Source organism: Oreochromis niloticus, linkage group LG23 (genome assembly GCF_001858045.2).
Source record: "Oreochromis niloticus isolate F11D_XX linkage group LG23, O_niloticus_UMD_NMBU, whole genome shotgun sequence".
Taxonomy (NCBI): Eukaryota; Metazoa; Chordata; class Actinopteri; order Cichliformes; family Cichlidae; genus Oreochromis; species Oreochromis niloticus.
Genome location: NC_031986.2, coordinates 36229222 through 36240415, shown reverse-complemented (window position 1 = coordinate 36240415; position 11194 = coordinate 36229222). Strand labels below are relative to the sequence as shown.

At 38.4% G+C, this 11194-nt stretch overlaps 2 protein-coding genes across 4 annotated transcripts; both read right to left on the bottom strand.

Moving 5' to 3' along the window:
* Positions 1 to 305: 305 nt before the first annotated feature.
* Positions 306 to 3487, bottom strand: sft2d2a (SFT2 domain containing 2a). Of its 3 annotated transcripts, XM_005478802.4 has the most exons (9): positions 3353 to 3487; positions 3132 to 3285; positions 2953 to 3042; positions 2628 to 2713; positions 2444 to 2525; positions 1020 to 1055; positions 856 to 914; positions 748 to 777; positions 306 to 644 (listed from the first exon to the last, which is right to left on the bottom strand). In XM_005478802.4, exons 2-9 carry the CDS (start codon positions 3195 to 3197, stop codon positions 605 to 607), a joined length of 489 nt encoding a protein of 162 aa, XP_005478859.1. In that variant the 5' UTR covers positions 3198 to 3285; positions 3353 to 3487; the 3' UTR covers positions 306 to 604. The 3 variants fall into 3 exon arrangements, with proteins under 3 accessions (XP_005478859.1, XP_003440000.1, XP_005478860.1); XM_003439952.4 differs by having other exon boundaries at positions 3132 to 3353; XM_005478803.3 differs by lacking the exons at positions 1020 to 1055; positions 3353 to 3487 and having other exon boundaries at positions 3132 to 3346.
* Positions 3488 to 4464: 977 nt separating this feature from the next.
* tmem45a (transmembrane protein 45a) lies at positions 4465 to 10855 on the bottom strand. The gene is made up of 6 exons (XM_003439953.5): positions 10621 to 10855; positions 8160 to 8370; positions 7814 to 8026; positions 6766 to 6950; positions 6539 to 6681; positions 4465 to 5416 (listed from the first exon to the last, which is right to left on the bottom strand). The coding sequence occupies exons 2-6, from the start codon at positions 8353 to 8355 to the stop codon at positions 5320 to 5322; spliced, it is 834 nt and encodes a 277-aa protein (XP_003440001.1). The 5' UTR covers positions 8356 to 8370; positions 10621 to 10855; the 3' UTR covers positions 4465 to 5319.
* Positions 10856 to 11194: the final 339 nt, after the last annotated feature.

Below are 11194 nucleotides of genomic sequence, written 5' to 3'. Positions count from 1 at the left end.
ACAAGAACCAAAAATATAAACTTGTACTAAATGAGAGATAATTCCAGATAACTAAAAATTCACCATTAAAAAAAAATGCATTTTGCATATTATAATATTAACAGGACCAACAATCTAACACACCTGCATTAAGAAAAAGTTCTGTTCATACCCTTGTGTAGTATCGTGATGACATAATTTAAGTACTGATTAACTATTTGAGCTTCATATTCAAATACCAACACAATTTAAGATCATAAGAACTTTTAATAAAAATAGATTTTGTCTCTGAGCAAGATGAAAAACAAAACCAACAACAATAAATGTAAAAAGTTTAAAATTTTGATTTATTACAGATATTTACAAATATTACAAACAAAGTCTACAATCATCATAAACTGGTTAAATTTGAGTGCTCACCAAAAATTAATCAGATCAATCAATGAAGCACAACTGAGAAAAATAAATAGAAAATTTGCTTCTTTTTCACCTATAAACAGATGCCTGAGCAGCAGGAAGGGTCAGAGACTCTCTAAGGGAGCCAATTTTAGTAACTTCAGTAAGAGACCTGCCCCATTCTTCAACACTTCATCCAAGCTGAACCTTCACCCCAAACACACATGGCCTATTTGATGAACATGGCCAGCATCCTCATGATTGCTTCCCTGGAAGGTAAAGAACATAAACCAGACATTTAGGCTTTGAAAACCACTTTTTTTCTAAATATTTACATAGAAGATTTGAATAAATGGAGCAAAATCTACAAACCTCACACATGGGATGTATGACAAGCTGTACCTGAAAACACACACATTTTATGTAACCAAAAAAATTTAAGACTGAAAAAAATTAATTAAATATGAAGTAGAGACTCACCAGGTAAATGACAAGACTTGCAAGATAACAAACAACAAAGCAAGTCCAAAGTTCTTCCACTGTGAGAAAAAGACAGATATTGAGATCAAACGCTGAAATTTATTCCAGCAAATACACAGATCAAGTTAGAAGTGATCATAAGTATTTTTTGGAGGCTCACTCACCCAGAAAGCCGCACAGAGAGTCAGAACAAGGCAAGTCTAAAGCAATGACAGAGAGACTTTTAGCTTTAATTTGAAGGGTTTTAACAAAAGTCTGCGCAAACTGTTTTTGAAGTACAGCCATTTTTGTACACAGCCCCTCATTTTCAGGCTTTCACATTAACTGGACAAACTAACATAGTTGTAAATATAAGGATTGTTTAATACTTTGATAAAAATCCTTGACTGCTTAAAGTCTAGAAACCATGGATATTACCAAATGTCTTGCTCTGCTAGACCTTTACTTCTGCTGCCTTTATCTACTCCTAGTTTGTGAGTCTTTCTGCATTCAGTTATATAGTTCATAACTGAAAAGCATGCTCTATTGGTTTTCTCATTTCTTTGCCTGAGAAACTGTTGGGTTAGTGTGCAGTTTGCTTTCGGTCCATTTGCACTGTGAAGTGCAGTCTGGTCAGTTTATACCCATGTACACTTCACAGGTCATCCCGCAACTTCTATCAACAGTCACATGATCAATAAACACCAGTAACCAAGTTGCACTAGCAGCCATACATGCCCATGCAATAACATTGCCTCCATCATGTTTCACAGATGATGTGGTTCACTTCAAATCATGAGCAGTTTCTCTCCTTCTTTTCCTTTCCATTCATTCTGGTAGAAGGTCATCCTGGTTTCGTCTGTCTTATATTTTCTGTGGTCTTCTTTTAGGCTTTTTGGTTTTGCTGAGCAACTCAGTGCATTCCTTCTTTTTATGACTCTACCAGTTTGCTCATTTGGCTATTCCTATAGTTTTTGGTTTCTATCTGATGTTTTGTTTCAGCCCAGTGATGACCTCCCTCACTTGCACTAACATCTCTTAGGGCCTGTTAGTTAACTATAATACCCTTGCTTCCAGTTGTATATGCCAGAACTGCAAAGTATGATGCTTGGGCATGACGTAGGTAGGTGACATGGCCATGCTCATAACCATATTAAAGCTGAGAAAATCTTCCGATCTACAACACAGGTGTCAAATTAGTGTCTGATTTAATTATTTACCTACATGCAGTTTAAATATTTGCACACTGAGCCTTGCACTGAAAGAAAGAGGGTGGTAACCTAATTGCACCTGCTGTGGGACATTCTGAGAGCAAATCTTCCATCACAACAAATCTTGTAGTTTTAAAGAGATACGTATGCACATCAGCGTCTGATTTTTGTCAGTCCATCCACAACCAAGTTTTCTGAACTCTAGCTTGGTGTTGTCATGCAATCCTCTAAGCAGAAAGCTGTGTTATGCAATCCTTTCACCTTTAACCAGCTCTTGAACTCTTAAAGAAAACAGATTTTTTGCAATGAATCTAAATTTACTGAACTCAGTCCACTCATGTTTGTGTAACATGTTCTGTCTTTTGGGGGTTGATATTTTTTTTTTTTTTTGCACTTACCAACATAATTGTAGTAGCCAGCGCTCTTGTTTTGTCACACATCCTTTTCAGCTGCTTCATTGGGCCCATCAAAAACATTGTGCTATCGGACACAGTGAAATGTGCAAGAAAGAAAAGCATATATTAAGTGTGTAAAACATGCAAAATAAACTTCCCATTTCAAGGAATTTTTTCCATCACTAACCTGCACAGAGCACATATGTTGCCAAACGTGTAAAAGACAATAAAGAGAGTGATCCCAATCTTGGGGAGGAAGAGCGCACACACTCCCTGCAAGACACGTGAATGCAGGTGGATCACACGTCATGTTTTATAAGCCTCACTTTAAGGAGGGACTAGGCAGTGTCGCCAAATGAATGAGCATCACATCTTCAGCATTCCTCAGAGCAAGAAGAACCAGTAGGGCAACACCAGCTTTCTCTGAGCTCTTCCTCGTTGTGGAGAGCGACTGAATATTGTCGTAGAAAAAAAAACAAAACAAAAACCCCCCACAGAAATTAAATTCTTACCAGAACTGTGCATGCGGCTCCCACCACGAAGCAGGCGATGAATCCCTTTATACGTGTGCCCCAGCCTAAAGTCGAAGCTTGGTTCACTTGCTGCATTAGTAGAAATTGAATAAACGATCGATTAATGATCCAGCTGAGATTAATAGCCACAAGAGTGAAAGATGGGATTAGGGCTTTACCTGTATAATGTTCCGGTCATCTCTGCGCGCCTCCTCACCGCTCAGAACCGATTTTAATTTATCCATGCCCGAGGAGCCTTAAAATTCGGCTTAATTGGTGAAGAATTCTAGTTGTTTCCTGAACTGAGAGGAACTTTGCCGGGTCTTCTCAGATCTGTGTGAATGGACAACAGCGTCACTCGCCAGCAGAGGGAGAGCCGAAAGAGCTGCCAATACCTTACCTGGCCAGGTGGGTCACTTCATCTTAGTCACACCTGAACCGGAACAGCAGCAAAGACGTCTCACTCTGATCTTTTTTTCCAGACGTGACTCAGTGTTAGAAACATTTAAACGCACCACCCAGTACAGCCATGAGTGAACAAGAGGGTCCAGATACCACTTTTACTTATTTTTTCTGAGATATTAAGTTTTCGGTTAAAAGCATCACTGTAAAAATAACTATACAAGTTAAATAATTGTTTTGATTCCCCGTAATATCCCGCAAAGTGGTTTGGTCCATCGTATATAATTCGCTAGCTCCTTTACTTTGTAAAGCTGGGCTTAAAACAATTTATCTACTAGTTAGTGGTAGAAATAAGTTGTTACACCTCTCTTGCATTTCTGAATGAATTGATAGAAATAATCAAATAAAGCGCCTTTTGGGTTGTTCTTAGTATTTTAACACACCTAACTGCTTGTCATACCTCCATTAAATGTGCAAAGACTGTCACACAGAGGCTCAATTTTTTAATCTTGTCAAAATAGAACATCTTCGTTTATCCCTCTCGTCAACAGATGTTTTGTGTTGTCCTGCCCTGACAAAAATAAATCTGCACAAGCAGTTTACTAGGACTGATCATTTGGTATTAATGTGATTGTGTACTAAAAATCACGGGTTCTCAGGCATTTTAGGGCTAGTAGTAGTAGTCTTAGTATTTGAACTATTAGACACTACTGAAACTTTAATCCTGGAAGTTTTCAACCCACACAGCTCAGACAGGGGAAACTTTATGTTCTATAATCGTATCAACAAGAGAATGGGCCTGAGAGCAAAGGACACAGTAACTTCCCTTTATTGGTAGAAACCACATCCTTTGCAGTCACCTTCATAATAATTTGTCGCAAATTAATTGATAATTTCAACGGCCCTGTCTGAGAGCCACTGATAGATGGTGGTGATTATGGATACATGAATAAAGAGAACCAACTTTAAAACATATAAAAACGTAAAATTCGGTCATAGAGGCTACCATAAATTCTGTATTGAGTAGCACATTGTAAACACTTACATACTAGCTATAATGTTATGCAAGGTGTGAAGGAAACGATAGGAACAATTAAATAAAATAAAACATTTTTTACTGTTTGAACAAATTTATTTTTCTTTTTATAGTTTGACATTTGGTCTGAGTCACTTGCTAACATGAAACAATATAAAATGTACAACAAGTGCTTTCAAGTAATACACATGATGATGCAGTGACATTTTCACCACAAAATAGTACTACTGAATATAAAACTGTGGAAAAAGTTAAGCAAGTCAAAAGTAAAGCATGAAATCCATTAAAAGCTTTTCATTTATACTGTATGTGCAAATTAGTAACAAAGATATGACAGAGTATATGAAAATTATATTGCTGTAAAATAAATAAGAGCAGCTTGTGACTGCATACCTCCACTAAGGTAGGTAATCCCCTCCAAACCTTGCATGAACCTACTCTCTGGATCCAGATTAATTTATATTTTCACAAAAGATGTCATCTCCTTATATTTATTATTAAAACTGTATTTTGTAGCTGTGATGTTGTGAAACATCCAGTCTTGTTCTCTTGCAATGGTAAATGATTCAAAACCTTCTGGATCCAGATAGCAATGCACATATTTTTATAGTTTTTAATATACAGTCACAAATTTTGCCAAGCCACAAGAGTTTCATGCAAATCTGTCCAATAATCCTGCTGAAAAATAAACTGAACAAATCATAAAGCTTCTCTGGTGGAGGTAATAACAAAAGTATGTTTAAAAGGTTGTACAGCTGGTTAATTAAGGCAGAGGTAGAGATGCATTTCTAAGGTGAAGGTTCCGTATCCACATCAGTTTCCACATCTGTGTGCCTTGCTTCTTATTCTGCTCCTGGAAATTTGAGCGTTTTATCCCTGATTGTTCTATAATGTTCATGAGCCACAACGTAGATGCACAACAGTCTTCCTCACATAAGCTCATCCTCAGACTCTGGATCTCGCTCTCTTGCCTTCAGAAGTCCCATTTCCACTGGAGGAGTCTTCTTCAGTCTGGAGTGAACCGCACTTCAAAAGGAAAAGAACAGCAAACACGAGAATCACACATAATGTAAACTGTGCAGGTCTTCAGGATAAATAAACAAATGTCTATCAGATACAGAAAAATACTGTACATTTCTGTCCCTATAGGTATGCACTAGGGCTAATGATTGGAACTAAAATTAAGTGTATAACTTTTGAAATCCAAAGGTTTTCTTTTGTTTTTGTTTTTGTTTTGTTTTTTAAATTGATGTGTTACAGTGGTCCCTCACTATATCGCGGTTCCCCTTTTTGCAGCCTCGCCGTTTCGCGGATTTTTTGGGCACAATTTTTTTTTTTTTTTTTAAACAGCACATTGCATTCTGCGTCCTGATCAGCTGTAGACCATTTTCAATCAATCTCGTGCCGTGTCTTCTATACAGTACAGAATGCGTGCAGCCTGTCAAATTTACATAAATCTTCACTAGCAGAAGACAACAAACAACAGTGTCTACGTCAAAGGATTATAAGGAGCATTAAGTGAAACCAAACAGTCAGATAAGTCAAACTTTACTCAACTCATTTTTCTTGCTTCCTCTACTTCTGTACCATTAATTCATTAATGTTGAATTCTCTCGCAGCTGCTCTATTCACATGTTCTGGACTTGAAAACACAGTTTGATCTTTGGTTTCGTTCTGTAATACTGGACTTATTTTTCTACGAAGGTTTGAACTTTTAGAGTGTTTGAACAAGAGAGAAATGTGTCAAAATGTCGATGCCTGTCTGAGAAAAGTGTGTAGTGAGGGGTTTTTACAGCCTTAAAACATCTATAATAATTGTAAAAAATAAAGTTCGCTACTTCGCGGATTTCACCGGATTATTTTTATAACGCAACACCTGCGATAAACGAGGGAACACTGTATTTTTAAATCTATTACAAATTTTCTCTCTGGATTTTATGGTGAAATAGTGTCAAAAACCAAATTTGATTAAATATGAATCAGAGGTTTGTTCTCCTTGTATCTGGTTATATCTGCACCTATGGCCAATTTAAAGCTTTATGTGCTAAATAAGACAAAAAAAAAGAAGATGCATTTCCAATTCTTTGAATATATTTAAATCACAATGGGATGTCTTATTGGATTGTCTTTTGTGGAGCAGGTTCTTACCAGCTGACGATGCAATAGAGCACGCTCACTATAAGCATGGCAAAGGCGAGGTGCCAGGAGTAACACATGGTAATGAACATCATATTGTTGGGATCTTTCAAGTCCCACTCGGGGCCGCGTGGCGGGTACAGCACAAAACCAACCTGTGGTTTAGAGGAGATAACATCGGGAGTAATTATAAATCAGCAAACATAAACATCTGCTCATAAAGCCACATTCAGATTTACCTCCCAGAACCAGGTGCCCTGAACCACCGTGAGCGTGCACCGCAGCAGCTCCAGAATGATGTTGCCTCGGTGAAAGATCTCCAGGAAGGCAACAAGAGTCTCTCCAAAGACCGCGTACAGAAGGAGCAGATGCACGTGGACATCCAGCATGCTCCTGCCATGGAGGTGGTAAAGAAAAAGAAATCCTGCAGAGAACAGAGAGCTGGTAATGTAGGTAAATGTGTTTGTCTTGATCAGTTAAATTGCATCTAAACTGCAAATATTTATCCAAAGCCATCGCCACAGATTGTCTTAAATTCAAACAGTGTGAAAATAATTGACTCAAAATGTTGTAAAAAATGCAGGAAGTCCTGTCTGTGCTTGGTTTAAATTAGGCTTAATTAACCCCACAGGGTACACTTAAAATTACCTTTGAATGGAGGGAACTCAATTTCATTAATAATAAATGTATTTATACAAGTTTATTGGAAAATGTACAGACAGGCAACAAGTTGTAAATAAAAACCTGAATAAAAACAAAAACAAGATCAGAGTATGAAAGTTGGTCTATTGTATGGGAACATATGGCAAAAGCTTCAGTCAGACTGGCCAACTGGCTCATGTTTTAGAAAAGTTACATTTGTATTTCAATTTATGGAAAAGACATCAAGTTAACAGGGTCAGAAATAACAGTCTACGATGTATGTGATTATTGCAATGCTTGGGGATTCGAACCATTTGTAAGTTAATATTTTCAGTGCAAGATGCGATCAGACTGTCAGTGAAAACAGTCCATCTACAGTTACAGCGATGGATAAACGTGGATACGTGGAAACGTGGTGCACATTCATAAACCCCTCAATATAAAGGCCAAACAATAATGAAGGATTTTTTTGTGTTTTAGATGTAAAATATCTTCGAGAATAGTATTGTTTGCTCGAGACTTTGGAGGAACCAAGGATTAAACCGATTAACTTATTAGTAAGTGATCTGCTCTGAAGCACTGGCTTGAAATAAAAAGGATATCAAAGGATCTCGAAGACGATGATTACAATTTTATTCTTCTTACCTTCATTAAAGAAAGCAATAGCCAGCATTAACCGATCCAGTGCCAGTGGCGCCGCTTCTGTGGTGTGGATAATCAGAGACACAGTTGCAAAGAGCCCAAAGAACAAGTACATGGTGGCGTGGTGCCAGCTGTGCAGATGGTCCCAGTGTTTCTCTACGAAGTCGTACAACTGAAGCTTCGGTCCACCTGATCCAAACTGTTCTGCCAACATCCCTGAAAGCACCACAGAGGAAACACGCACATCTCCTTAATTAAAGCCCTGATTTGTCTTGGATTTACTCGAGAACAGTCTTGCTAGTTATATCTGATATATGGATGCATTATGAAGCTTTTTGGACACGCTTACCAACAAGGGAGAAAAAGAGTATGACTGAGCTCTCAATGATTTCCAGCCGTCTCTGTGAGGCTCTGCTGGCCAGACGAGTAGAACCGATGCCCTTGTTCCTGCGTGTGGCATGCCAAATCGAGTACTTTACCGTCCACCAAATCCCGGCTACAAGGAAGAAGGTCCCAGGGAGAGCGTGGCCTCTGAAGCTGCCCATGATACCTCTCAACACCTAGAGAAATAGATTAGGTACTTCATGAAATTAAAAGTACATATTACACAAACACTTCTTTCACTACAAACATGTAGTGAAAAAAACAATAATTTAACCTAATTTCTCATCTGAAGAGTAGACAAGATCTATTTTTAGCACAATAAAAGTGGAATAAGTGGATAAGTTAAAAGGGAAAAAAGTGCAACAGTGCCCATAATTTAGTTAAACAGCATAATCAAACATAATTAGCGTGTGTGTTGGAGACCGTCCACCAGCTGAGCTCAGCAGAAGTGCGTCTAGCTGTGGGAGGAGGCCTGTTAGGAGTGTCACGAGTCGTTTACCTTTACATGCAAAAATAGAAACCCATTTCTTAACATGCACTCCAGAAAGAGCACTTTGTTTGCAAAGACTGCAGCAGTCTCTAACACTGAGTATAGGGTCCTCTTGATAATGACTAAATATCATTAAACCTGCACCGGCTTATGTGGCCTGCTGAAGTCTTTGTCTGGCCAGTTTCTTAACAATTACTTTCACTCACACGATCTCAGTTGGTCATTATCAGAGACTGAATGAAAGACTAATGGGGACCATCATTTACAAAAGGAACACCCTGTTGTATTCAAGAAGACTTGAAACTAGAGCCTGAGCTTATAACCTTTCTGAAAACAGAATCACCACCCCCTGCTGGTTATTAGAAAGAATGCAGGCTCAATAATTTCCCTTTTCAGACGTGTAAACTATGTCTATTGTATCAAGGTAAATTATGTTTCTAGGTCAAGCAAAAAGCTAATGGAAAAAGTTGCAGACTTATCTGAAAATAAAACTCAAAATTAGATATTCTCCTTTTCAAAAGGCAGGAAAAAGCATGAAAAGCAGCCACTACTTAATTATATTGAGAAACATGCCAAAATTAGAAACAATTTACATAATTTACCAAGCTTGATATAGTCCAACATAGTTCATATTATCATTAAAACAAGACTTTGGAACAATTTTAATCATATTAACTTAACATTTTACTTATGTGACCAGAGGTGCTGGAATGGTAAACATAATGGTATTGTCTCTAACTTCTATAAATTCATAATTGAGGCTTCATATTAAATTAAATTAAAGAAAGAAAGGTTTTTAAAGTGTTTGACTGCAGTGCTCTTAGGCAATGACTGCACTTTGTAAAGTGAGAGCAAAGCTGGAGTGGCATGAATAGCAGGCAGAGAATAAGAAAAAGGCACATGGCTGTACTGTCCTTTGTGATGGAGATGACCAGGCAATATTCTGCTCGGCAACAGAGGAAACCTTTGAAGGAGGACACTCAATAGAAACCAATTGAGATGTTAAACCCAGCTCATCTGTGTCCGACAGTCTTTTGGAGGTGCAGCCTCTCCAGACTGAGGAAAACACTCCAGTCTCCATGGCACTCAAGAGCCACTGGAGGATTCATGAGTGTTTGGCTGATTTAGCCATAAAAACTCCCAGGCTGGTTTTATGGCAACAATGTAAAATAAATACAGTATGCTTTTATTACACCAACATGGTGGGAGTGGTGTAGTAAAAGTGTGCGCCACAAGTACAAATATGATTTCTATTCTGTGAATTGGTCAAAAAATATGAACATGAAGAGGTTTTGGTGCATATGTTTGAGGCTGGGATGTCTGGGAGGCAGCTGTCTTCAAAGGGTGTTCCTGTTTGAGTTTTGCTACTAAAAAATATATATTAAAAAACAAACAAAAAAACTTCAGCTGAGCTAATTAGAAGGGGTGCACACTTCAATAAAGCACATTTTTCTGTAAGTTTTTGAGTAAATGTACCATGTTACATACTACCACCGATCCCGTCTCATCCACTGTAAGATTAACAATATTCTAGATCAAGCCAAAGTTAAATATAGACATTACTGAATAACTGGCCTCTGCTTCACATTTTTGAACCTACAATATAACATAGTAGTTATTTTAGCTTCAGGAGATCAAACAGTGCATTGGTTGTGGAAGTTAAATCGTGAAATCACTCAGCAACATTGTCTAAAGAGCCACCCGAGGTCCTTGTACAGATCAACATGGAGAGGCAAAGATCCAAAATCCATTAATTCTCGAAGGAGAGTTTCCTGATCTTTCCCCCCTTTCTTTCTTTCTGTTCTTTTTATTTTTTATTTTTATGTCCTATAAAAGTATTTATAGCTGGCTCTTGACCTGGCTTTACATTTTGTCTACACATAAAACAGTAGGCTTGAATTTCTTTATTGTGAGAGGAAAAGAGAGGGTCTCTTACCCAAGTTTGTTTTTCTCCGGAGATCAAAAGTTAGTGGAAGTATTCAGACAGAAAAAGGGAAGAAAAATTTAAAGCATCTTCACTTCCCCCCCCAATTGCATAAAATCATTTTTTTTTTCTTTTGGAAAAGAATATGGGTCTCTCTCTTAGCCTAGACACAAGAAGTAAACATCTTCTCCGAGCCGGAATCCCAGCAGGATCCAGACCAGATCCGTTTCACAACCCTTTTTTCCCTCCCCTACTCTAAACACTTCGAGCTTTTCCCTTATCAAACCCTCCCATTGGATGACTGCTGTGAGCTTGCGTCACCAGTCTGTGCGGTGATTGGTTGGAGGTAACGTCAATCTCAGGTGTCCACGTGTGCACTTTCACTCCGCCTGCTCGTGCACGGCTCGGTCCCTCCTCGCTCTAGGAAAACCGCTACTTTCCGTCGTGCCAGGGCAGGCCGGGCTGGGCCGGGACAAGACTTCCAGCACGTACACCACAGCTGGAAGACTTCCTCATCCTTCTCAGGCAGGAGGTTTCTTGACCTAGTCTCGTTTTACTCGTTTAATTGTCTCCAAACAGTCCACAC

What these genes read in the sequence shown, in the direction of transcription:
- tmem45a (XM_003439953.5), bottom strand. Translation starts at nt 8,355, where the DNA reads ATGGGCAGCTTCAGAGGCCACGCTCTCCCTGGGACCTTCTTCCTTGTA. An exon ending in AGGGCACCTGGTTCTGGGAG is followed by an intron (nt 6,682 to 6,765) that starts GTAAATCTGAAT and finishes TCTAAACCACAG; the next exon opens with GTTGGTTTTGTGCTGTACCC. An exon ending in CTCTATTGCATCGTCAGCTG is followed by an intron (nt 5,417 to 6,538) that starts GTAAGAACCTGC and finishes TTCCTTTTGAAG; the next exon opens with TGCGGTTCACTCCAGACTGA.
- sft2d2a (XM_005478802.4), bottom strand. Translation starts at nt 3,197, where the DNA reads ATGGATAAATTAAAATCGGTTCTGAGCGGTGAGGAGGCGCGCAGAGAT. An exon ending in GAGCCGCATGCACAGTTCTG is followed by an intron (nt 2,714 to 2,952) that starts GTAAGAATTTAA and finishes CGTGTCTTGCAG; the next exon opens with GGAGTGTGTGCGCTCTTCCT. An exon ending in TGGCTACTACAATTATGTTG is followed by an intron (nt 1,056 to 2,443) that starts GTAAGTGCAAAA and finishes TCATTGCTTTAG; the next exon opens with ACTTGCCTTGTTCTGACTCT.